This window comes from Pongo abelii, chromosome 3 (assembly GCF_028885655.2).
Source record: "Pongo abelii isolate AG06213 chromosome 3, NHGRI_mPonAbe1-v2.0_pri, whole genome shotgun sequence".
In the NCBI taxonomy this organism is placed as follows: domain Eukaryota; kingdom Metazoa; phylum Chordata; class Mammalia; order Primates; family Hominidae; genus Pongo; species Pongo abelii.
Genome location: NC_071988.2, coordinates 162332059 through 162360009, shown reverse-complemented (window position 1 = coordinate 162360009; position 27951 = coordinate 162332059). Strand labels below are relative to the sequence as shown.

Here is a 27951-nt window from a genome sequence, read left to right as displayed (position 1 = left end):
TGATATGTTGTGCATGGAATGCCACCAAACCCTTAAGATTGAAACTCTTCAACAAGTGTGTTAGACTCACAAGTCAATTAAATGTTAATTAATCTTCCAATAAAATTAAATTGTTATACCAAATTCAAAGTCAAGATTTACTATAGAATATTAAGTAGTAAAATTAATATTGATCCAATATATAAAAGGCAAAGCAGCTTGTGATTGAACACTACGTTTTTGCCGTAGTTTTATTTCAATGTGTTTGAAACTACAGGCTCTGGGAGAGACAGGCCTGATTTACATCCTGTTTCCACTATTTACGGGTTGTGTAACTTCGAGCAAGTTGTCATCAGTTTCATCACCTGGGTTGCCATGAAGGTTAAACAATGAATGTAAGCCCTTTAGAGCACAATGAACACAATAAATGCTAGCAGCTCTTATTAATAGTGTTGTTCGAGAGAGAAAGAACATATTGTTTTATATACAATGTATTTATGAACACTTAACATATCTGTATTTGTCATATACACACACCAGACAGGAAAGCTCCTTATTAATCACCATGACCGCAGATCTGTTAACATCTAGAACTCTAGAGAAAGCCTAGAGCCCTAATCTTGCTGCACTTATTACTGGATGTTGTTCATAAATATGATTTACATAAAATTCAGGATCCAATCATTGCGCAACAGGAGGTAGCACGGTCTGCAGAGAGGGCGGGAGCTCAGAGAAGGAAAAGTCTTCGGACTTGCAGGGGGAATTCCTCCTGGGCTAACCCGGTAGCGGGGTCCAAGCCACAACCGGCCGGCGGCGGCACAGGCTCTATGTGCGGCTCCCCCTGGAGGCAGTTGAGCCCCTCGGAGCAGGAGCGCGTAACACGCGCCTGGCGCAGCCACCGCCTCGCGCAGCCACCGCCTCCCGCCCAGCACCGCACGCGCATGCGCGGTTAGTAGTCGCTGCTGCGCGGCCGCCGGCGGGACTGGTCTGAAGAGACGCGGGGACCAAGTGGCAACGACTCGGACATCTGAGCTGTCACTGCCGGAAACAGGCCGCAAGAGAGGTGCGTGAGCAGCAGGCCGCGTTCCCGCTGTCCCGCTGCCCTTTGCGCGCATATTGGTGTGAGGAAGCGGAGTCGTTGCTGCTTCCCCCAGGCACCCCGTTACTTTGCCGCCAGAGGGCTGAACCGGTCGGGGCCAAGCGAGGGTGGATGTTGAGTCTGGCGATGGGGCTGCAGCGAGCTAGGGTCTTGACTGGGCTCTGGCGGCCCCGTGGGTGGACGCAGGGGGTCGGTGCCACCGGGGTCCCTTTGTGTCTCCAGCACCGCCGCACCCACCTGCTGCGCCCAGGCTGGGGCGGACGAGCACGGGGACAGCTAGGTGCCTAGCCCGGCCGGCCTCCCCTGCGGGCTTGAGGAGCCACCGGGAGCCGAGGCCGTTATTCCAGCGGTTGCCATTGCAGCCCCGTTCCACGCTTGAGCCCCGGGGCGCTCTCCCAAGGGTTGTAGAGGGGGCCCGGGGCGCATCTGGGCGCTGCTCACTCTACTGACTGCTCCTTACAGAAACCCAAACGAGATCAAAATAGGCTCGGCTGTCTCAGTCTCCACCTCTGTGGAAGCGAAGGGACCGCACTTCACGGCGGTGGGGCCAGGGACTGTTGGCCGCTCCCTCGATACCCGCGCGGAGCCCAGTGTGCGCTGCCGGGGTGCGGGCGAAAGGGCTGGGTTGAATCCAGAGAGGCCCTAATTACTAGACTCATTATCGCCCCAGGCCTGTTTACCATCAATCAGACACTTTCGCTGATTTTATTTATAGCATCTGCCCAAGCAACAAGGAGGAGGTGTTTGCTTGGGAGTTAAAAGCAAATGGCAACCAAAGCTCAGGACTGGGAGAGAAAAGGTAAATAACGTGGCCACGGGAAGAAGTCTCAAATTAGAAAAGAGTTCATTAACGTAGAAACTTTTTGTTGCTTAAAAGCAGGCAAAATCCCGATCTCATCTGATGATTTTGCTTGCTTTACAAATGTCGACATCACTCGAGGTAGCCCTCCTTTGGGTCATTGTAAGTTTGACCTGTTTTCAGTTTGGAGTTTTGCCTTCACGTCTTATTGGTTTGATCTTCCAGTCACATTTAGATCTCATCCCCAAATCCTCAGAACAAGATATTCTGTACTCTCTGTCTTAGCTAGTTGATAAGGTTAATTATTGTGTGTAAATGATGTAAGTATGTTGATACATCTGTCTAGAAATTGAAGTGTTGTAAGTTAGCTGTAGTACTTTTTAGGTACCTAATAAATATTGGTGTTTTTAAATAGAAAACTAGAATTATGAACTTTAAAGAATCTTTGGATTGTCTAGTTCACGTCACAAATGAGAAAACAGGCCCAGAGCAGTTTTTATCACTTGTCTTTTTAATAATAAAACTAGAAACTTGGTGCGATGGTGCCATGTTTGGTGTACTTTTTATCATATCATTCTACATTGCATTCCTGAAGCCACATGACAACTAAAACTTTAAGTAATAGATGATTGTCAAACACCACTTCTGGGATATACCAGTGTTGGTCCGATCCTCAGTCAACCATTAAAACTGAAAAACAGCAGAAAGGCATCTCAGTTATAAGAAATAGCATGTACAAAAAGTGTGTTAAATAGGTGTGTTGAGAGTGAAAGAAGGCCCGGCACGGTGGCTCACGCTTATAATCCCAGCACTTTGAGAGGCCGAGGTGGGCAGATCACCTGAGGTTAGGAGTTGGAGACCAGCCTGACCAATATGGTGAAACCCCGTCTCTACTACAAATACAAAAATTAGCCGGGCATAGTGGCGTGCGCCTATAATCCCAGCTACTCGGGAGGCTGAGACAGGAGAATCGCTGGAACCAAGGAGGCAGAGGTTGCAGTGAGCCGAGATTGTGCCACCACACTCCAGCCTGGGTGACAGAGCAAGACTCCATCTCAAAAAAAAAAAAAAAGAAATTACAAAAATATGTCACAGAAACATAAAGTGACTATAGTGTTGGAAAAATGGCAGCTGTAGACTTGTTCAATGCAGTGTTGCCAGAAACCTTCAATTTGTGAAAAATGCAATAAATCAACGTGCAGTAAAATGAGGTATGCCTGTATGCACACACACACACACACACACACACACACCCTATTGATTCTGCTTCTCTGATGAACTCTGACTAATAAAATGGCTCTCCTCCAAGTAATGATTCAGGGATTCTGCAACTTTCTACCTTGGAATTCTGCCATTTTCAACCATGGCCTTCAAAATTGCTTGCATAAAACCAGAAGGGGAAAGATCATAAAGAATTATAATTCATAATTATGGGAAGTTTTTATGGGCAAGGGCTGACAATGGCATACAGGTCTTCTATTTACATTCTGTTGACTGGAACCAGGTAATGGTCACATCTAGTGCCAAGGAAATTACCCTTGTGATCAGCCAGCAACTTCTCCCACACTTTACAACAGATATTGCATATCCTGTGATTGTCTTTTCTTTGTGTGCCTTACTTACCTTTGATGTGACAGTGAGCATTACTTCAATACCAGTACATGAGCTGCACTTTATAATTTGTAATTTGGGGGTGGTAGTGGAGATCCAGTAGGGTTTTTAGGAGATATTGGTGTAATTATTTAAAGTAGACCAGACTACTTGATCTAGATTTCAAAGACTGGGAAGAATGGTATCTCATTCATGGATAAAGTTGCTTGTGCTTCAATTTTTTATTGAACTAGCACAGAAGCAGTGCAGAGAACATACATGAGATCAAAGATACATGTTGGTGCAGAAGGATGCAGTTCTTTAGTGCCTCCCTTCTTATGAAGGTGCAACTGATAGTGATCTCAGCAAGCCTAATGGAGTGAGGAATACATAAGAAGCTTGGAACCCTGGGCATGCTACCTTTTAATTTATAAGGAGGGAAGAGGGTGACATTAGCACTAAATGTTCTACCCTATACCATATGAACAAATTCTTGTTGTACTAAAATTGCATAACTTAAAACAACCATACAGATCAGTAAAGAAATAGATAACACCACAAGCCAACTAAACATAATAAACATATGGACAACACTGTACCCAACAATAGCAGAACACACATTTTTCTTAACTGCACATGTAACATTTTCCAGGATAGACCATATTAGACCACAAAACAAGTCTTAATGAATTTTAAAAGATTGAAATCATACAAAGTAAGTTTTCTGAACACAAAGGAAAGAAACTAGAAATCAATAGTAGAAGGAAAACAAGAAAAATTCACAAATATGTGGAAATTAAACAGCACACTCTTGAACAATGAGCCAAAGAAGTCTCAAGGGAAGTTAGAAAAACATCTTGAGACAAATGAAAATGAGAACAAAAGATACCAAAACTTATGGGATACACTGAAAGCAATGTTAAAAGGGAAATTTATAGCTGTAAACACTTACATGAAAAACAGAAGATCTCAAGTTAACAACCTAACTTACACCTTGAGGGACTAGAAAAAGAGCAGATGAAACCCAAAAGTTAGAAGAAAAGAGGGAAATAATAAAGATTAGAGCAGAGAGAAACAAAATAGAAAATAGAAAAACAAGAGAGAAAACAAGTGAAATCAAGAGTTAATTCTTCGAAAAGGTCAACAAAAAAATTAACAAACCTTTAGTTAGATTAAGAAAAATGAGAGAAGACTCAAATAACTAAAATTGGTAATGAAAGGACATTACATCTGATTCTACAGAAATAAGAGGGATTAATACGCTGAAGGATTATATGGCAACAAATTGGATAATCTAGATTAAATGGATACATTCTTAGAAACACACACCCTATCAAGATTAATTATGAAGAAGTAGAAAATCTGAACAGACCTATAACTGGTAAGGAGATTGAATCAGTAAACAAAAACTTCCCAGGAGATAAAAGCCCAGGACTAGGTGGCTTCACTAGTGAGTTCTACCAAACATTGAAAGAAGAATTAACACTAGTCCTCCTCAAATTTTTCCAAAATATTGAAGAGGAGTAAACACTTCCAGATTCATTCTATGAAGCCAGCATAACCCTGTTATCAAAGCCAAAGACACTACAAGAAGACTACAGAGCAATATTCCAGATGATTATTGATGCAGAAATTCTTAACAAAATACTTGACAACAAAATTCAGTAGCATATTAAAAGAGTTATATACTATGACCATGTTGGATTTATTCCTAAAATTCAAGGATGATTCAACATAAGAAAATCAGTGTAATATGCCACATTAACAATGTGGGGTGGGGAGAACACATGATCATCTTTATTCATGCAGAAAAAGCATTTGACATGATTCAACACTCTTTCGTAATAAAAAACACTCAGTACATTAGGAATAGAAGGAAACCACCTCAACATAGTAAAGGCCATATATGAAAAGCCCATAGTTAACATCAGACTAAATGGTGAAAGACTGAAAACTTTTCCTTTAAGATCTAGAATAAGACAAGGATGCTTGCTTTTTCCACTTCTCCCAAGCCAGAGAAATTAGGGAAGAAAAAGAAAGAAAAAAGATGTTCAAACAGAAAAGGAAGAAGTAAAATTATCTCAGCAGATAACATGATCTTATATGTATGTATAAAACCCTAAAGATTTCACAAACACCATACAAAAATCTGTTAGAAATAATAAATGAAGGTCAGGCATGGTGGCTCACGCCTGTAGTCCCAGCAATTTTGGAGGCCAAGGTAGCCAGATCACTTGACTCTAGGAGTTTAAGACCAGCCTGCGCAACATGGCAAAAACCATCTCTACAGAAAAATACAGAACATTAGCTGGGCATGGTGATGCTTGCCTGGATTCCCAGCTACTTGAGAGGCTGAAGTGGAGGATCACCTGAGTCCAGGAGTTCAAGGCTGCAGTGAGCCATGATGGTGCCACTGCACTCCAGCCTGGGTAACAGAGTGAGACCCCATCTCAAAAAACAAATGAATTCACTAAAGTTGCAGGGTAAAAAAATTAGCACACAAAAATTATTTGCACTTCTGTACACTAATAATGAACAGGAAATTAAAACAATTCCATTTATAACAACATCAAAAAGAATAAAATACTTAGGAATAAATTTAATCAAGGAAGTAAAATACTTGTACATGAAAAACTATGAAATGCTTCTGAAAGAAATTAAGAAACAAATATTAATCAATGGAAAGACATTGTGTTCATTGGGATTGGAAGACTTAATAAGATGGAAACACAACCCAAAGTAATCTACAGATTCAGTACAATCCCTATCATAATCCTAATAGCACTTTTCGCAAGAATAGTAAAATTCTTATAGAATCTCAAGGGACTTCAAATAGCCAGAACAATCTTGGGAAAGAATAAGTTTGGAAATCTCACATCTCTGTTTCAAAGCTATAGTAATCAAATCAGTGTGAGACTGGCATACAGACAGACATGTACACCAATGGGATACAATAAAGAGCCTAGAAATAAATTCTCACATATATGTTCAAATTTTTTTTATAAAAGTGCCAAGACCATTTTGTGAGAAAGGACAGTCTTCTCATGGGATGATACTGGGGAAACTGGCTATCCACATGCAAAAGAATGAGGTTGTAACCTTACCTTAAATCATATACAAAAATTAACTTGAAATGGATTGAAGACTTAAACATAAGAAAACTATAAAACTGTTAAAAGAAAACATGGAAAGCTTCATGACATTGAATTTGCCAGTAATTTTTTATATGACACCAAAAGCACAGACAACAAAAGAAAATATATATAAATTGGAAAACTCTAAAAAGTTCTGGGCATCAAAGAACACAACAGAATGAAAAACCTATGCAATGGAGAAAATATTTGCCAATCATATATTTGATAAGGGGTCAGTATCCAGAATTTGTAAGAACTCCTACAACTCAAAACAAAAACAAAACCTGATTTTTTAAATAGGCAAAGGACTTGAATAGACATGTTTCCCTTGAAGATATATAAATAACCAACAAGCACGTGAAAAGATACTCAGTATCACTAATCATCAGGGAAATGCAAATCAAACCACAATATGATACTACCCCATATTAGGACCTATTACAATGGCTACTATTTAAAAAAACATAATTTTGAACAAATGTTGGCAAGGATGTGTAGAAATTGGAACCCTTGTGCCTTGTTGGTGGGAATGTAAAATGGTAAAGCCACTATGGAAAACAGTATGAGGATTCAAAAAAAATAGAATTATCATATGACCCAGCAATTCAACTTATGGGTATATACTCAAAAGAAATGAAAACAAGGTCTCAAAGAGTTATTTGTATACCCATATTCATTGTAGGATTATTCACAACAGCCAACAGGTGGAAGCAACCCAAGTGTCCACTGACAGATGAATGTATAAACAAAATGTGGTATATACACACAATGGAATACTGTCCAGCTTTAAAAAGGAAGGAAATTTGATACATGCTACAACATGGATGAAGCTTGAGGGCATTATGCTAAGTAAAATAAGCCAGTTACAGAAAGACCAATACTGTATGATTCCACTTATATGCAGTACCTAGAGTAGTCAGAATCATAGAGATAGATACTAGAAAGGTGGTTTCCAGGGGCTGGAGGGAAGGGTAGTGGGGAGTTGTTAAATGTGTATAGTGTTTTAGTTTTAGAGCATGAAGAAAGTTTTGGAAATTAGTTGTACAACAATGAGAATATGTTTTACCACGCGATTTAAAACAATTTTAAATTCGTAAATTAACTACTTCATTTTCTTGTAGTATTACCCCAGCATCTGACCTCTCAGCATTTCAGTACAGACTTGTCAATATCATACCTCTCTCTAAGAAATGAGATGTGACAAACCTCATAGTTTTGTTTGGAACTTGATAACATGTTGGCACCATTGTGAGACAGATTTCAATACTGTGAACTTCATGATCTAATTCTCCATTGTCAGCTGGTCCAGCATTGAAGAATGACAGGATACTGCAGCATTATGCAGAAAGTATTAAGTCTGTATTTCTGATTTTTTTTAAAAAAAAGAACAAATAAAAACAATAGAACTGCATCGTCTACAGAATGCCTTGTGACCAATTGCAGTTCTTTAAAAATCTGTTTTTGTTTTGTCGATTGGGAATAGTACCTACGCTATTCATGTCCTGGGCTGCAAAGATTAAATTAGCTAGTTCTTTTATGTAAATATAAGATCATAGAATTTTAAAGAAGAAACAAACTTTCAAAATAAAGTGTTTTCTGAACTTTTTTCTGAAGCATTGGCAACTATTTCTAAGGAAAAGTCAAGAAAAACTATAATATAGAATACAAATAAAACTGGGGTGCTCTGGTTAAGGGTAGAGTTCCAGATAGAGCACTGCCTGCTTGGCCTCCTCTTAACTCTTCCTTGGCAGCCCAGTACACCAGAGTTCAAACAAAGCACTTAGAATGTATTTTTTTCAACGAATTAATTATTTGGAACCTAAAGTGTACATTCATTTGAAAGAGAGGATATGGGTCTAAAGTTATATTAATGTTCATTATTACTAGTATTATTTTATGTGTTTTTATTTTGCTCAAAAATGATTAATAGCAAGTCAAGCAAAGTGCCTTTTACTACGTAACATGGAAGGCTCTTAGACTTTTAGAATAATGACGCTTTTAGGGTTCACAATTAATAAGCAATTTGCAGGTATACAAATTTCTGTGCCAATAACTAGGAAATTAAGGAAATAAGCCTATTTCATTGTGTCAAATTGATCCCTTTACATTTACTTCCTATCCCAGTTATACCTCTTTTGTGATTTAGAGAGATCAAATCCTAATTAATGACAGCGCCCATCATTTTTGTTTGTCTTTGTCCATAAATATATAAGTAATTATGTAATCATGGAATTATAGGAATTATATATGCAAAAGAACTTTCTCCATAGCAGTCTACCTGATTACAATAAGCCCTATATTTGTTTGATCTTTTGACTGTGCTTTGATTTTAGTAAAACACTACCACATTAAATTTGTGATAAAAAATTTTTTGTATCTTTTCTCAGCATTTATATATAAATGTATTTTGGTTTTATAATTATAAAATTTCCATTTTTATGTTTATATACACTTAAGCAACATTATAATAAAAATAATTTCAGCCAACATTTAGGAATCATGATACTTTTTCTTTTAAAGAGGTCTACATATTATTTGTGTTTGATAATTACTATCATCTTTATCTTTAGATTTTGTGCCATTGGCTTTTTGTTTTTGGACGAAGGCCTGCAACTATAGAATCTGTTTCCTACAAGATTTGAAGTTTGTATTTTCACTTGCTGAAAGCACAATTTAAATAATTTTGTCAGTGATTTGTTTTAAAAGCCATCCTAGAATAAAGGAGCTATTATGGAGAAATTATTTATTTCTACATATACTTAGCACTTATTTTCACAACTTTGTTTTATTTTCACTAATTAGTTTTAATTTCACAGATAATCAATATGCGTTTCCAAGCCTTTTGGCTATGTTTGGGTCTTCTGTTCATCTCAATTAATGCAGAATTTATGGATGATGATGTTGAGAAGGAAGACTTTGAAGAAAATTCAGAAGAAATAGATGTTAATGAAGGTGAACTTCCCTCAGAGGTATGGTTATTGATAAATGAGTTATAAATTATTCCTTTACGTAGTACAATGAAGTGATTGACCTCTGGTGATTCATTTCAGTTCAAATAATCTTCATTTTAGAGATAGAAAAACCTTGACTTTTTTCTGTGTATCTTATTACTTTATTTTTTAGAGTGCCCATGTAATTCAGAAATTCGTTCATGGCACCTAGCACAGTTTCTTAAACAAATAAATATGGGAGAGGTTTTTACTATCAAAACAGGAGTTTGTCACTGATTAAAGAGAACTAAGCTAATAGTAAGGTTTTTATTCATATTTCTGACATTGCTAGATCTTTTCAAATAAAAGGCCATATAATTTGCAATTCTTCGAGAAGTAAAGTATTTGTCTTTATTTCTCTGAGAAAAGAAAATGCTAAGAAGGAGGATAAATTAGAAAAAGAAGTGAGGGTGAGGAGTGGGCATTTAGTAAACCTGACTCGTGTTTCTGTCTCAGCATTGTTAAAATGTATATTTTGTAGTAGTGATTAACAGAAGTCTGAGAAATTGCAGGGATTTTTGTATACCTTGATGATACATAAGAGCTTTTACATTGAAGAATACTCATATCTAACCTTGTGATAATCAGAAATATTTTTGATGGTGAGAAAGAATTAATTGCATTCTGCCAGCTACTGTTTGAAGGGCCGAAGGGAATAATATGTAGTTGTTACAGATTTCTTTACTTCATTTCCTCTTATTAAGAATTTTTCATTTGCAAATGTGTTGTTTCATTGTTTAAGGTGAATAGTATGTTTCCCTTGTTAAATTGAAGCTCTGTAAGGACAATTTTTTTTAAAGCCTAGTTCTATAATCTGCAGAAAGTGAGTACTCCAAGTACTAATAATTACTGACTTGGATACAGTTAGTACAGGGTCTTTGAAGGTTAATATTAATACTTCAAAGAAATTGACAGGTAACTACCACTCGACTTATTTGGTGATACTTTGAGAATATGATAAGAAGTGGGAAAGAATGATTTTTGATGCTTCTAATTTTATAGCATGAGTAATCTACATAGGGTGAAGTATAAATAAAGGGCAAAATAAACTGATTTTAGGGGTGGCCTATCAGAAGGAAGCTTCTTGTGACACCACTGCCCATTTTGTCAATCTATAAAAATATAGAGAAGAGTAAAGTTGTAATTCAGTAAACTTCATAGAAGATTGGCAGTTTTGGTAGCTGAATCTTGACCCTGTCAGTAATTATGTGGAATTTTGTGTAATTACTGATTTTCCTCCCTTAAACAGACAGGAAGTGTTTTACTATCAGAGCAGGATAGGGACAGTGAAAATAGAAAAAGTATTTCTGTACCCTTTTCCCTAAAGCCTAATGGAAGAAATCTCACTAATCATACAGATACAATCACAACAAGCTGATTCTGAGAGGATCCAGACTAACCTATTACTTTAGGCAAATTTTTATTTATTCATCCTCTGTTTAAATTATCTTTTGATAGTTTATCAGTCTTTACTCTTTTAAATTATTTTGTTGGTAAATTCTGTATCATGTAGTAAAAATGTCTGAGCTTTGGAGCCAGACAGTCTTGGCTTTATATGTAAGTCCTACAATTATCTAACTGAACAGCAGTAAGCAAGTTACTTTGTCTGTCCCAGTTTCATCATATATAAAGTGGTTACTAATGATACTTCCCCCATAGAAATATTATGAGAATTAAAGGAGCCACTATATCATCAGCAATACCACTGCCACCATCATCATTATTGACACCCTAACAGCTAACACTTCAAAGGCACTTGAAACAATGCTTTGTTGATAATTGCTTTGCAATGCTATCTCCATAGAATCTTTTCATTCTCTGGGTTCCTAATCTTGGAAAATTATATTATTATCTTTTAGGGTACCTAACAGTAAAACTTAATTTTAAAAGCCTATGTGCTTACTAAGCTCTACATCTTACATGCTTTTCATTATGCTATTTCCTTTGCTCCCAAAGAGTTTTATCCATAAATATTGTCACTTCTCACAGCCCCCTTGTTCCTTCTGTGTTAGAAGGGGTCAGTGTATCCACTGTACGTATAGTATTTTTGTCATCATGGTATTTCTTATATTTTCTTGTACATTATCATTACTAGGATACAAAGTTTTGTATCCTATTTGAGTTTGTCACCTCATATCTGTATTACCTGTAGGTGCATTGCATACTATGTTCTTCACTAGGAAGATTATTTAATTGAAATATTTGTGAAAATGAATAACTTTAGACTTGGAAAATCTCTTTTCTAGATTAAATATAAGACACCTCAACCTATAGGAGAAGTTTATTTTGCAGAAACTTTTGATAGTGGAAGGTTGGCTGGGTGAGTATTCATTCAAGAGAATGTTTTCTTTGATATATTAGCTTTTTTGAAGTTATTAGGTTTTGGCCTATGAAAATTGCCTCTACTACAGATCTATAAAAAATTTTAAAGTAGTTTAATTGACAGTGTAAATCAGTACTTAGTATATTTTTGTAATTGATAGAATGTTTAATTTGAATAGTTATTTATTCAAAGAAAATATACTAATTCTGAATGTAAAGATGAAATTTATAACATTTCTTTATTCTCTAGGACAGATATTAACACTCTTAAGTTCAGATGACAAATATGAGTATTGTTCTACTCTAAATAATGGAAAAAACAAAAGTTAATATTAAAATGATTATTATGTGTCAGATGTCCTTAAAAAAAGTAGATAATTACCATATTTAATCCCCATTCTACATGTAAAGAAACCAAGGTTTCTTGTGCCTTACCTGTGATCGTACAGCTAGTAAATTATAGATTCCAAATTCCGTTTAACTCTAGCCCTTCAGGATTATGTGTAGGCATCCTTATTTAGCATCTAAGTATGAATTTATTGTTGAATGAAAAGTGACTGTATTGGGTGATCTTTTATTGTGTTTCTGTATGCATTATATCTATAAATTGCTGATTTTATTGTTAATGACATATATGTATGTTCAACTTTATTTACAGATGGGTCTTATCAAAAGCAAAGAAAGATGACATGGATGAGGAAATTTCGATATACGATGGTAAAATATTTATTTAAGTATTAGATATAACCAGTATGGCCTGGAGTTCACTAACCTTTGAGATTATATTTTTGTTAAATTGTGTTGGCTGGAGTCCCCCACCCTGCCTCATAATAAAATGTTCAGTCTTTTATCTTGTCCCTCTTCAATATTTCTGAAAAACTCTTTGCTGTTTCTGAAAATCTCACTCTTAAGCCAGTTAGTCTAGTTTTCTAACTGAACAGTTGAATTTTCACTCTACTGCTGTTAGTCTTTTGCATTTCCTGAAGCATTATTTCCCAGGCTACTGCTGTCTCTGTGGTTTCATCTCAAGCATAGACACACCTAGATCAAATTATGATTTATGGTAAGATTCTCCTAGCAAGTAAAAAGCAGAGGATAACTAATGAGAGCTACAAGATATGTGGCTACTTCTGGAATCCTCATCTCCAGGTCTATATCCATTATCATAGGATATCGAATAGGATTATCTTCAACCTTAGCTCCAGAAAGAAATGTCCTATAGGCAGGGGTCATATTGTCTTCCCTAATAGGACTACCCTAGAGTATGACCAAATATTTTCTTTTTTGTGGTCTAAAAACCAGCCTCCTTGATTGTTATATGCTGAAGCAAGATCAGCCTCTTCTTGCAATGACTGATAGTGATAATTTCTTCTTCTCAGAGGACCTCATACTCATAAACATGTGGCCTTGCACTCAGACTCTGATAAGCAGTTACATCACAACAGCAAAACAGATAGCATGTTGGATGTCAGCTGTCTGCTTCCTTTTCATAGTTTCTGTTTAGTGTAAGATAAAGATGATACCTGCATGTCTTCCTTTGCATGGTGTTCGCCATCCCAGCGAATCCCCTGTGCATATATATACACATATATACATATATACACAAATATATATACATATACACATATATGTGTGTGTATATATATATGTCTGTGTGTGTGTATATATATATATGTGCTTATCTACTCCAAAAAGGACACCACCATATGCAGAGAAAAAGCAGTAGTGGGATTTCTGGATCAAATAGTAGATCTACTTTCAGTGTTTTAATAAACCTCCATGGTGTTTTCCATAGAGGCTGTATTAATTTACATTGCACCAGCAGTGTATAAATGTTCCCTTTTCACCACATCTGTGCCAATTGTTTTTTGACTTTTTAATAATGGCCATTCTTACAGGGGTAACGTAGTATCTCATTGTGGTCTTAATTTGCATTTCCTTGATGATTAGTGATGTTGAGCATTTTCTAAACATGTTCGTTGGCCATTTCTCTATCTTCTTTTGAGAAATGTCTATGTCATTTGCCTACTTTTTGATGGGATTAATTTTTTTCTTGCTGATTTGTTTGAGTCTCTTGATTCTGGATACTAGTCCTTTGTCAGATTCATAGGTTATTAATATTTTCTACCACACTGTGGGTTATCTGTTTACTCTGATGATTATTTCTTTTGCTGTGCAGAAGCTTTTTAGTTTAATTAGGTCCCATTTATTTACTTTTGTTTTTGTTACATTTGCTTTTGGGTTCTTGGTCATGAATTCTTTGCCTAAGCCAATGTCTAGAAGAGTTTTTCTGGTGTTATCTTCTAGAATTTTTATGGTTTCAGATCTTAGGTTTAAGTCTTTAATCCATCTTGAGTTGATTTTTGTATAAGGTGACAAGTAAGGATCCAGTTTCCTTCTTCTATATGTGGCCTGCCAGTTTTCTCAGTACCATTTATTAAATAGGGTGTCCTTTCCCTAATTTGTATTTTTGTATGCTTGGTCAAAGATCAGTTAGTTGTAAGTATTTTGCTTTATTTCTGGTTCTTTATTCTGTTCCAGTGGTCTGTGTGTCTACTTGAGACCATTACCATGCTGTTTTGATAATATGACCTTGTATAATTTGAAATCAGGTAATGTGATGTCTCCAGATATGTTCTTTTTGCTTAGGATTACTTTGGCTATTCAGGCTGTTTTTTGGTTCCATATGAACTTTTGGATTTTTTTTCCTAATTCTGTGAAAAATGTTCTTGGTATTTTGACAGGAATCGCATTGAATCTGTAGATGGCTTTGGGTAGTATGATCATTTTCATGATATTGATTCTTCCAATCCATGAGCATGGGATGTGTTTCCATTTGTTTGTGTCATCTATGATTTTTTTCAGCAGTATTTTGTAGTTCTCCTTGTATAGATCTTTCACCCCCATTAAGAATATTCCTAGGGATTTTTTTTTTTTTTTTTTTTGCAGCCATTGTAAAAGTCATTGAGTTCTTGATTTGATATTCAATTTGGTCGTTGTTGCTATGTAGCAGTACTACTGATTTGTGTACATTGATTTTGTAACCTGAGACTTTTATTGAATTCATTTTTCAAGTCTAGTAGTCTATTGGATGAGTCTTTAGAGTTTTCTGGGTATGCGATCATATCATTAGCAAACAGTGATAGCTTGACTTCCTCATTTCCAGTTTATATGTCCTTTATTTCTTTCTCTTGCCAGATTGCTCTGGCTAGGACTTCCAGATAAAGTTTTTACTTCTTAAAATAAGACCTTTATAGGTGGCGAGGGGCAAACTACAAGTTAGTGATAGTACAATTCACCATCAATGTGAGAGAAAGAAAACCAAGTACATTAATCTTTTTCAAAAAAATATAATATGACCAAATTAGTGGGGGAAAGAAAAGAAACTTGGAAACTTAATAAAAACACACACGTTTTTAAAAGTCTAAAAATGTATGTACAATTATAGACCAAAAATTACCCCTCTTTGATTTATAAGACTGTGTCTGGTTCTTGCATTATTTTTCTTAGAAAGAAAACAAAATGATATAAGAGCATTTGTGATTCAAAAGTGCTCATTAATGAATATTTTGAGCTGACACAATACTGGAAAATAGCCAGTTTTGCCGAACTGAATTTTCTTGGAATAGGCAACGCCTATCATTTTCAAAACAGAAGATTTTACACAAATTAATATAAGTTGATTTTCTATTCTAAAACCAGTAAAGGAGTAAAGTCTAACACATAACTTTTGGGCTATAGGTAGCCCACCTAGCTTTGCATTGTATGTGGCCCATAATCTAATTTCAGGAATGTCCTGATCTTAACAAGGAAAATTGTAACCCAGAGAAGGCCTACCTCAGTTTTGCCTTGTTATAGTTTAGCGCTTATGCAGTGCTTTGCTGCATTCCTGGCCAAAAGTTCTGAGAGCTGATTAGTGTAGCCTGAGAAGGGTTTGTGTGAATTAAGCATGCAGTTTTCAAAATGAACTTTAAATCTTTACAATAACTGCTGCAAGTAAGAAAAGTAGCTGATGAGTATTGTGCATTTCAAAATAAATAGACTACCCGTTTTGTGTTATGTGTCATATGCAGTTTCAAATATGTCATTTAAAAAATACAATATTGACATACCCTATTGAGACAAACCACATTTTATAATTTCATTGATTAAAAACTCTTTCATAGAAAAACCAAACTAATTCAGCTTTAAGAGTGACTTAATTAGACACTATAGTGTTTGCTATTAGTTTTCACAACTTTAGTTAAGAAGATGAAATCATTCTTTGATAGAAAAGAAAAGATAAATGAGCAGGCATACATATATAGTTGGAGATATTTCCTGATTTAAAATTTTTATTTTTCCCAAGTCAGCCTTCCTGGAAAAAAATTATTGTTCACAACTGCTGATAAATAATTCTTAGGTCAATGTTTACTGTTTTAGTTTAATTTGCTTTGCTTTATTTTTTAGGAAGATGGGAAATTGAAGAGTTGAAAGAAAACCAGGTACCTGGTGACAGAGGACTGGTATTAAAATCTAGAGCAAAGCATCATGCAATATCTGCTGTATTAGCAAAACCCTTCATTTTTGCTGATAAACCCTTGATAGTTCAGTAAGTGTTGCTATGTTTTTGAATACTTTTTCTGAATTTTGTATTAGCTTTGGCTTCTGAATATAGATTGTATTTTGAAAATGGATGTAAAAATCTAGATCTTCCTTTTTCGTTTCACTTAGTTAAAACACAAATGTGCATATACACACAAACATACCCATCCTTTCAATGAAAAGCAGGTAAATGATAAAATTATACAAAGATCAACCATTCTTATGGCCTAGTACTAATATTTATATTTGTTTATTTCAAGGAGTTGTATGTGGGCTATTAAGCAGTATATTTCCTTTGGTCTGAGTGCATGTATTAACTAAATGAGGAATAAATAGTTTGGCTCTCTTAAAAAAATTTAAAAATTATGTGATATATACTGTAATATATATAATTCTGCTGTCATAAACTATATAATGCATAGTAAAAGTCACCATTTTTGTTTTACTCTTAAAATTACTTGTTATCAAATTATTAAACTTAATATATTCAGAACAGAATAATAAATATTGCTATTAAACCAGTGATAATATTCAAAGGCAGAAAATTTATTTCAAAAATAAATGTTTATGAATACCAGTGTCTTTCAAGCATGGACCCCTTTTAAAGGTCACATTCTCATAGATAATCCTTTCTTTCAACCTCTCCACGTCCCCACCATGCCTGGCATGGTGCCTCATGCCTCATGTGTGTAATCCCAGCACTTTGGGAGGCCTAGGTGGGCAGACAGCTTGAACCCAGGAGTTCAAGACCAACCTGGGCAACATGGCGAAACCCCGACTCTACAAAAAAATTTTAAAAATTAGCCAGGCATGGTGGTGCCTGACTGTAGTCCCAGCTACTCTGGAGGCTGAGGTGGGAGGATCACCTAAGCCCAGGAAGTCGAGGCTGCAGTGAGCCAAGGTCACACCAGTGCATTGCAGCCTGGGTGACAGAATGAGATCTTGCCTCAAAAAAAAAAGAAAAAAAGAAATTAAAAAAAAAAAAAGAGGACCAAGAATTGCAGTCTTTCATATGTTTAAAAACAATTCAAAGGAGAGTGAATGTTTGTCTCCTCTTAATACTGATAAAATGAAATGGGGTAAATAAAATGAAGAGATTTATATTCAATGCTATAAATGCTGATTTACGACGTAACTTTACTATAAAACTGCTTTTCCCAAATTGTGTACATGTTAATATATATGAATATAATTGAAGATGAAGAATATCCTAACTCAAAAAATACGAAGTAAAGGCCTGGCGTGGTGGTTCACACCTGTAATCCCAGCACTTTGGGAGGCCAAGGCCGGTGGATCACGAGGTCAGGAGATCAAGACCATCCTGTCTAACATGGTGAAACCCTGTCTTTACTAAAAATAGAAAAAATTAGCCGGGTGTGGTGGCAGGCACCTGTAGCCCCAGCTACTCGGGAGGCTGAGGCAGGAGAATGGCGTGAACCCGGGAGGCAGGGCTTGCAGTGAGCCGAGATCATGCCACTGCACTGCAGCCTGGGCAACTGGGCAACAGAGTGAGACTGTCTCAAAAAAAAATTAAATAAATAAATAAAAATAAAATTAAAAAAGGAAGTATGTTAGCTCATTAAAGACTGAGAAGTTCTACATATGAAAACCTGTTTTCAGCATTACTACTGTGTTTCCCAAACACATCTGATCACATAAGTTTATTTTCCCACCTAACAATAATTGCTATTTCATGAAACAGTTTGAGAAATGATACTCTAAAGAAATTAAGGTTACCATATACTCTGCATATGTCCTTGGTTTTCCTATGACTGGAAGTTTAGCAGTAGTCAAGCTGTATGATAAACATTTTGTTGATCCTCTAATCCATTGTGAATCATTTATACTAGGTAAAAGTTAATTATTTGAAAACTCTGAAAGTTTGCAGTATAAGAAATGGACAAAGTGATTGAATCTAGGTATAATGGAACAACGAAACTATGTTCACATTTATGCAGCCACTGTACAAAATTGTTTTTTCCAATTCTTAACCTTTTTACAGAATGCTCTGTCCTCAGATAACCTATTATAAAGCAAAATCTTTTTAATTTTTTTTCTAAAAACAGTGACCTTTAAGTCATATCATGCACCATGTGTTCTACTTATAGTCTTCAAATACTTAAATTCCATGAAAAACAAATTTTGTCAGCTATTGCTTAAAATAAAGATAAGACTTTGAGGAAAACAAACTGTTCTCTATTTAAAAAATGAAAAGGAACAAAAGAATACCTTCCTTCTGATTGTCATAGAAGCATTTTGAGCATGTATTTGCCCCTCATTGGGCATGATATCCTTTAATCATCATAACAATCCTTTCAGGTGTAAGTATGGGCCATGTCTGCATATTATAGATGAGCAAATAGAGACTTAGAGCTTAAATGACTTGCCCTTACCCAAGGAGTCACTAGAGTAAGCGGCAGAATCAAGAATAACTCTCAGGTCATTTTGACTTTAAAGTACATGCTTGTGGCCACTGTTGTAGATAGCTTAAGAAATAAAGCATGGTAGAAAGTATAGGAGAAAATCACACCTTTCAAATCAGAGATACTTAAAATTTTGTTTCCTCTTTTTTTAATCGAAAATATGTACACCAATTGAGTTCAAACTGTTAAAATTTTGTATGCTATCATGTTTTACCTTCTTGTCACTAAGTTTCTTCAGAAACATTTACAACTATAGTCCTTTATTTAAATGATCATTATTTCTGGTTGTTTCTCTAGTTTTCATGTCTTTTTGTTTTAATTCATTTAATGAAATAATAACCTTTTTTGTTTTTACTGTTTGACAGCCATTTCCTCATTGATTTTTGTCACATATAATTCATTAATTTAACAAAAAAAAATCTCGTCAGTAAGTCTATGCCTCATTGCCGTAGCAAGGCTATTTCCTTTTAAAAATTACCAATAAAGAAAAAAAACTTTGCTGAGAATTACACTGTGTTGTAAATTCATAAGAGACTCTCATGTTCATTCTTTTAGCTGTTATACTAAACAGTGAAAATTTCCCATATCTCCTGGCTGTTTAGGTCTGAAATCCAGCTTATTGATTGAGATTATGAATCTCTTTGCTGGAGCTATTTAATTAAATGTACAACTTATTTAACATGGTAAGGTGTAATGAACTCTAGCAATTTCGTAGAAATCTTGCTGTAGCTGTGGTTCTTATGGCCTTTGTTTTTTTTTTTATTTTATAAAGTGTAAGTATAGTGCCTACCTTATCAGAATTTGAAATTTCCTGTTGTAGTTTTAGTCACAGTATCTTATGCTTAATTTATCAGTTTTGATGGAAAAAAATTTTAAGCAAATTGATTGGTTTGTCTGCAGTTGATGGTAATCATTCTTTTTTTTATATTTTTTATATTTTTTATATTTTTTATATTTTAATGATGTGTCTTGTTTTAGAGTAGTAGAAAAGCGTTTCTGCTTATTTCCTATAGGTTGTAGATATGCTTTATATGAGCTTTCTGATAATATAGAAAAATTTATACTTACATGAATTGAGAATAATAACATTAGATTTTAAAGAGCAATTAGTAATTTTTATTTATCAGTAGTACGGTTCTTTTTCCCTTTATTCAGATATGAAGTAAATTTTCAAGATGGTATTGATTGTGGAGGTGCATACATTAAACTCCTAGCAGACACTGATGATTTGATTCTGGTATGATATTTTAATATTTAAGAAAACCTTATTAAAGTTAATAAGTATTTTTAAGGAACAATTGATAAAACTGAAAATTTTGTCTTCAACTGAAATTGAAAAGAATTGTAGATATCTTTTTTCAATGTGAATTTACATAGCTCTTACAATTCGCCTTCAAGTTTTATATAAAGCTATGTTACTTGAAGGCATCAATTTTATAATCTTTAACAACATGAAAAAGTTTACCATGTCTGTAGGACAAAAACTACGTGATACTTATAAATTCTTTTGAAATATAGCTTAGAGTTATTTTCTTTACAGAATAAGACTCTTAAGTTTGTTTAGAGAAGTATAACAAAGCAAAGCAGTGAAACAAAATGGCCAAAGAACCAAATTAAAAGGGGTTAGCAACCCACGGAAAGTAACTAATTTTAAAAACTTTTCATGATGAAATAGGTTTATACTTCTAAGAGGTTGTATTAGGACCATCGGAAGGGTGGGGATATTTCTTATAGCATTCTCCTGTAAAAGGCTGTTTCAGACTTTCTGCATATGACAGAAATAACGATAGATGAGACATCAGGGGTATATTTTTCAGAACACATAGCTGTACATAAGCTATGAAATGTAGATGGGAGACTTTTTCATGTACTACTCATTATTATTAGGATCAAGTGAAGGAGAGGCCATTGTAGTATATGTTGAAGCTCTTGTTTTAGGTGAACACTTGAAGGTAGGATGACAAAAAAATCTAATGCCAAGTATTTCTATAAGCACTTTATCTGATTAATTCACTGAATCCTTAGAGAACTCTTATAAGGTAGGTACTATTATCATCTCCATACTTCAGAGGTGATGAAATGGAGGTGCAGAGAGCTTTAAAAAATTTGACTCAGGGTGACATACAACTAGTTTAAGAGGCAGTGGTAGGATTTGAACCCCAGTATCTGACTCCATACCCCATGCTGTTAACCACTATGCCATGCCAAATAAAGAAAAATGCATGTCCTTGTGTCCGTTTTTATGTCTGAATGAATCTCTCTTCATCTTGTGCTCAGAGGGTCATTTTCTGGTATCTTCCTAAATAATAGTAATGGGTAATAATTTTAGTCTTATGGCCATAAATATGCTTTCCTCTAATGCCTAATTCTCTCAATAAAAATATTAGTAATATAGATTTACATAGAGAATTAAAGCATATTATGGTGTTGCTAGAGTATTTTCAGCTTCTGTCCCACATCTTCAGGAAGTAGTGTGTACTTTAAAAAATCTATATTGAAGTAAAATTTGTCATTTTTCCATGTCCTTTATTGTCACTTGTATTAAATAGCTAGCTCTTTGGTGAATTACCATTTAATATATTTTTGTAAACTCTACCCATTGGATAAAATACAGAAATGCATTAAATACTCTGTGATTCTGGACTAATGCCAACACTCATCTCTCTTTGAAGGAAAACTTTTATGATAAAACATCCTATATCATTATGTTTGGACCAGATAAATGCGGAGAAGATTATAAACTTCATTTTATCTTCAGACATAAACATCCCAAAACTGGAGTTTTCGAAGAGAAACATGCCAAACCTCCCGATGTAGACCTTAAAAAGTTCTTTACAGACAGGAAGACTCATCTTTATACCCTTGGTATACCCTTTTAACTCATTCATGTATTCAAAAATATTTGCTGACTATTGATATATTCATGGCAAGTGCTTTACAAGAAAACAAACATGCACCCCATCCTGAAGGAGCTTATCTTTTTCAAAAAATAGGACATGTATAATGACAGCACAGGTAGAAAATGAAGTGCCATATAAGAAAGAGAGATGAGGCACAGCTAAGAGTTCACAAGCAATATTACTTCCAGCTTAAAGACTTGGAACAAAGCTAGGAAAGATTATATTTGAACTCGTCTTAAAGTGCAGATAGAATGTGGAAGACAGTACGGTGAAAGGACATTTTAGACGTTGTGACAGTGGTGCTGTAAGAACAGAAAACTAGAAAATAAAAAGGAAGAGGCCAGAACAGAAAACTAGAAAATAAAAAGGAAGAGGCCCTTAATGCCAAACTAAAAAGTTTAGACTTTATTCTGTAGGCAGTTGTGATTATTGTTATGTCCTACCTCGTGTTGGTTGTGGCATGTACTTCGAAAGGAAAAGCGTTGAGCAGCCATATATTAATATACTTAGGTAAATAGGAATTTGCATAGATATGGGGGTGAGGGACATCATAAGGAGTTGTTTCTCCCATTCTCAAGTATAATAGCTGTAGAGCTCTGGTCAGCCAACTATCAAAATCAGAGCATATTGGAACCTAATAGGACATTTTGAAATGGCCCTATTGGCTTCCTTTCTCACGTCTCAACTCCACCCAAGATTAAAGTATTTCGATCTTTTTCCCCAAATGCTGCAGTTGTAGAAACATTCATTTTATCTGCTAGGGCAATGCCCATTTCATCTTCAATATCAGACGTGATATAATAAATATCTTTATGAAATAATTGAAAAATAAAACTAGGCATTTTGGGGAACACCAAGCAAACTGTAGAAATAATGAAAAAATATTACTAGAACAGAATAAATTAATTTGTTGTGTTATACTGACAACACTTTAAGATGGTATCAAAAAATTAAATGCTGAAAAAGATTAGCTTGTATTTTATAACTATAAAAGAGTGAAGCTGACTCGTTATGAGTCCCAAAACAGAGCTATTTGGTATTATTTTTTATTTGAGAAGTAATGGAGCATTTTATTTTAAAAAATGCAGTTTAAAACAAAATTTTATCTTTAGGAAATATATCTAGTGATTTTAGAATGTTTTAGTTCAATACATTGGTTATTCCTCTATTTCTGGTTGGGAAAAAAGCTTTACCCATGGAGTTAAGGGTAGTTACATTGTTTAGAAGATTATCTTTAAAGCATCTATCAAAATGATAACTATAATATATTTAAATTGGTCCCTTAGTGGTGAATCCAGATGACACATTTGAGGTGTTAGTTGATCAAACAGTTGTAAACAAAGGAAGCCTCCTAGAGGATGTGGTTCCTCCTATCAACCCTCCCAAAGAAATTGAAGATCCCAATGATAAAAAACCTGAGGAATGGGATGAAAGAGCAAAAATTCCTGATCCTTCTGCCATCAAACCAGAAGACTGGTAAGCAAATAATTCGGTAGCAAAGCATTATTTGGCATAACTGGGTAATGAAACAACATATAAGTGAAGTTTACAACCAATGAAGTTTATATTTTTAAACATCAGAACTACTTATTTTTAGTATTTTGGGTGAAATATTTTCCCTCCCTGTAATATTTTTTTATTTCTATTGATAATTATGTTGCATTTTTCAATATATTTTTTTTTATGTTTTCAATGCTGTGGATTAAAAATTTCATAAATCCAAAATACCAATGCTTTAATTTTCATTCCTAGTTTGATCTTTATTGTATGTGTGTGAGAGGCCGAGGTGGGCAGATCACCTGAGGTCAGGAGTTCGAAACCAGCTTGGCCAACATGGCGAAACCCCATCTCTACTAAAAACACAAAAATTAGCGGGCATGGCGGCAGCTGCCTGTAATCCCAGCTACTTGGGAGGCTGAGGCAGGAGAATTGCTTGAACCCAGGAGGCAGAGGCTGCAGTGAGCCCAAGGTCGTGCCACTGCACTCCAGCCTGGTGACAGAGCAAGACTCTGTCTCAAAAAAAAAAAAAAAAGAGTGTGTTCGCCCTTAAATGAGAGAAACCACATATAACTGCTTCATTCTGATTGTTGAAATGTGTTAGAATTTGTTTTACAAAGTACTAAAAGAAATGCTCCATTAAATTTTAACTTTTGGTTACTCTGAGCACTCGGAAACTCAAGATGACATTGGTATCAGGCAAGCACAAATCTGTACATTTGTAAAGTTGATTATTTCTGTTTATTTTGTAACTCATATGGAAAATCATGAAGTGGCCTCTTGTTTAAAATTTCTATCTTTCTGTAATGATGAAAATTGTATTAGTAGTTCAGTACTTTATGTTTATATACTTCAGAATTTACTAAGTGTTTTGTTTTTGTTTTTGTGTTTGTTTTTGTTTGAGATGGAGTCTCGCTCTGTCACCCAGGCTAGAGTGTAATGGCATGATCTCGGTTCACTGCAGCCTCTGCCTCCTGGGTTCAAGCGATTCTCCTGCCTCAGCCTCATGAGTAGCTGGGATTACAGGCATGTGCCACCACGCCCGGCTAATTTTTGTATTTTTAGTAGAGATGGGGTTTCTCCATGTTGGTCAGGCTGGTCTCGAACTCCCGATCTCGTGATCCTCCCGCCTCAGCCTCCCAAAGTGCTGGGACTACAGGCTTGAGCCACCATGCCAGCCTAAGTGTTCTTTTTAAAATAAGAATGGTAGAATTAAATAAGGAGAGTTTTAAAAATTATATTGGAATAGGGAAGAACTTTCCAAATATGACATAAAATTCAAGAATCCTTTAAAAATAAGTTCAACTACATGAAAATAAATGATTTTTATATTGCAAAAAAAAACCCTCCCTAAACTATTTCAAAAAACACACAAGAACCAGGAAAAATTATTTTCAATCATATAGCTGACAGAGAGCTAATTTCTTAGTATAAAGGTAATGAGCTAAGAAAAAATAGTTTTTGTATATCACTTATGCTACTAAATGTACATTCAAAGTTCAGTGAGATACCATTTTTCACCTACCACATGGGCAGAAATCAAGAAGTTTGGTAACACTCTTCTCAAGGACAGGAGAAAATAGGTACTTTTGCATGCTGCTGGTAGAACCGGACATGGAGTGTAACCATTACAGAGAGTAATTTGGATGCTACTATCAAAATTTAAAATGTCCATACTCTTAACAATTATATTTTCACAGATGAGAAATGGCATATATTCTAGGACATTCACTCTAGCATTGTTTGTATTAATAATAGTAAAATTTTGGAAACACTAAATGTCCTCCAAGAGGAGATAAGCTAAATAAATTATGGTGTATCCTCAAGTAGAAAACTATGCAACTGTTAAGAATGAAGATATATATATATAAGCTCCAGCCAGACATGGTGGCTCATGCCTGTAATCCCAGCACTTTGGGAGGCTGAGGTGGGTGGATCACCTGACGTTAGGAGTTCAAGACCAACCTGGCCAACATGGTGAAACCCCATCTCTACTAAAAATACAAAAACTTAGCCAGGCCTGGTGGCAGGTGCCTGTAATCCCAGCTACTCTGGAGGCTGAGGCAGGAGAATTGCTTGACCCCGGAAGGCAGAGGTTGCAGTGAGCCGAGGTCGCACTATTGCACTCCAGCCTGGGCAACAAGAGCAAGACTCCACCTCAAGAAAAAAATAATAATAATGGAGCTTCTAGAACAGTTTTGACACATAGTAAGCATGCAATATATATTTGTTGATGAATGACTGAGTTTTTAAGTAACAAAAGCAAGGTCTAATACATTATGTATAGAATGCTATCATTTGTATTTAAAAAAGAATGTTTACGTGTGTGCATGTATACATAGAGCACAACAGGGAATATGTACCAAAAATTGGCAAGTTAGCAGAAGATTTAGGTGGGTGGTAGATGAGGACAAATAACAGCACAAACAAAAGGGAGGGAAATAATTTTATGGTACCTTCTTAGTGTTGTAACATGCATTTTTAAACTTTTTGAATAATTAGTAATATAAAACGTTGTATTTACAGGGATGAAAGTGAACCCGCCCAAATAGAAGATTCAAATGTTGTTAAACCTGCTGGCTGGCTTGATGATGAACCAAAATTTATCCCTGATCCTAATGCTGAAAAACCTGATGACTGGTAAGCACTCTTCATCTTCAAATGTCGATTTCAAATGTTTCTTACATGCATTTTTGTTACTAGTTTATATGACTGGTCTGAGACTTGAGGTTACTGTATTTGCTTTGTTTTAATATCCTAAGGAATGAAGACATGGATGGAGAATGGGAGGCACCTCAGATTCTTAATCCAGCATGTCGGATTGGGTGTGGTGAGTGGAAACCTCCCATGATAGATAACCCAAAATACAAAGGAGTATGGAGACCTCCACTGGTCGATAATCCTAACTATCAGGTAACAACCGTTTGTTGAATTATTTAGTGAAGTTAAAAATGTGATCTTTTCTATTTAAATATCTACCTACGTCAATTTTTGGAAGTTTCATTTTTAATTTTAAGATGTCAAAGAAAATAGACCCCAACTAATTTATATTTTAAAAGTAGAGCATCAATTATTTAATTTTCTGGGGAAATAAATCACTTCATACTATATTCTTCCCTAATTATCAGTTGATGCTCACTTTGAAATAAAGTTCTATTTTAGAAGTAAATATAAGAAGTGAATTTTGATCAAATAGACTCACATTGTACATTTTAGTCATTAATGCCTGTGCTTAATTAATGTACTTATTATTTAGTATTATTAAAATTCTGATTTTTGGCCGGGCATGGTGGCTCACACCTGTAATCCCAGCACTTTGGGAGTCCGAGGCAGGCAGATCACGAGGTCAGGAGATGGAGACCACCCTGGCAAACATGGTGAAACCCTGTCTCCACTAAAAATACAAAAAATTAGCCAGATGTGGTGGCATGCGCCTGTAGTCCCAGCTACTTAGGAGGCTGAGGCAGGGGAATCTCTTGGACCCTGAAGGTGGAGATTGCAGTGAGCTGAGATCGCGCCACTGCACTCCAGCCTGGCGACAGAGCAAGACTCAAAAACAAAACAAAAAAAAACCTGGCGTGATCTTGGCTCACTGCAGCCTCTGCCTCCTGGGCTCAGGCGATTCTCCTGATTCAGCCTCCTATGTAGCTGAGATTACAGGCACACCCCAGCATGCCCGGCTAATTTTTGTATTTTTAGTGGAGATGGGGTTTCACATGTTGGCCAGGCTGGTCTGGAACTCCTGACCTCGTGATCCACCCGCCTCGGCCTCCCAAAATGCTCAGGTTACAAAAGTAAGCCACCGAGCCCAGCCCTGATTTTTTTCTGATATCCATCGACATCTTTTGAGTGTATCTAGATTTTTATATTAAAAGTTTCTATGTTATCCACTTAACCCTCTACTTTTATCTTTGTAATTATTTATGGATACGTTCTAACATTATATATATGCAGTTTCATATTCTAATTACTCACTGTAGTTTTTATTAAAAGCATTTAAGACAAAATGTTTCTTTTGGTAAATTTTTTTGTTTAATGTCCGTCTCTTTTATTAGACTTTAAACTCCATAATACAGGAACCATGTATGTCTCCATCATCTGGCTTAGTGCCTGGCCCAAAATACATACATGTGATGGTGGAGTGAGTCAATGAGCAATGATATTGTTGAATGTATTCGATTTAATTGACAGTTTAATCATTTAAGATCTAATGGAAGTTTTATGTTGAGTAGTTGTTCTGAGATTCAACCATACCTGATTAATGATATCTGTCATGGGTACATGTTAAATGGAGTAGCTCCATTTTTGCTATACAATGATCTTTCTGATTTGGACAACTTGAATAACATTTTGCAATGAATAACTTTACTAAATCTAAAACTTTGTCCAAAGTAGACACATTGTGAAATTTATTCACGTTTCTGTTTATGTTGGATTTTCCCTTTTCCTTTTTTTGCAGAATTTAAAGTTAGTATCACTCATAGGGAACATTGTGTACAAAGCAAAAGAAACAAGATTTTATATCCAGTATATTACTAATGAATTAATATCAGTTAAAATTCTCTTTTTTCCAGTTAGCATTGAGAATTTCATTCAACAGCAGCTACTTATTAAGCAGCATTTATAATGAAGTT

General features: G+C 35.4%; 1 protein-coding gene across 2 annotated transcripts in view; it reads left to right on the top strand.

Annotated features, from left to right (window-relative positions):
- Positions 1 to 906: 906 nt before the first annotated feature.
- The window catches only part of CLGN (calmegin), a 32351-nt gene continuing 5306 nt past the window's right edge, over positions 907 to 27951 (top strand). Inside the window, exons 1-11 of one of the 2 annotated variants that reach the window (XM_054553547.2) lie at positions 919 to 1042; positions 1794 to 1877; positions 9418 to 9570; positions 11838 to 11911; positions 12572 to 12630; positions 16363 to 16504; positions 20076 to 20157; positions 21593 to 21785; positions 23107 to 23296; positions 25844 to 25957; positions 26080 to 26230. In XM_054553547.2, coding sequence (XP_054409522.1) covers positions 9427 to 9570; positions 11838 to 11911; positions 12572 to 12630; positions 16363 to 16504; positions 20076 to 20157; positions 21593 to 21785; positions 23107 to 23296; positions 25844 to 25957; positions 26080 to 26230 — 1149 coding nt within the window. In that variant the 5' untranslated portion in view covers positions 919 to 1042; positions 1794 to 1877; positions 9418 to 9426. Of the gene's footprint in view, positions 1043 to 1793; positions 1878 to 9417; positions 9571 to 11837; positions 11912 to 12571; positions 12631 to 16362; positions 16505 to 20075; positions 20158 to 21592; positions 21786 to 23106; positions 23297 to 25843; positions 25958 to 26079; positions 26231 to 27951 lie in introns of both variants that reach the window. The other variant, XM_024246423.3, reaches the window with a different exon arrangement.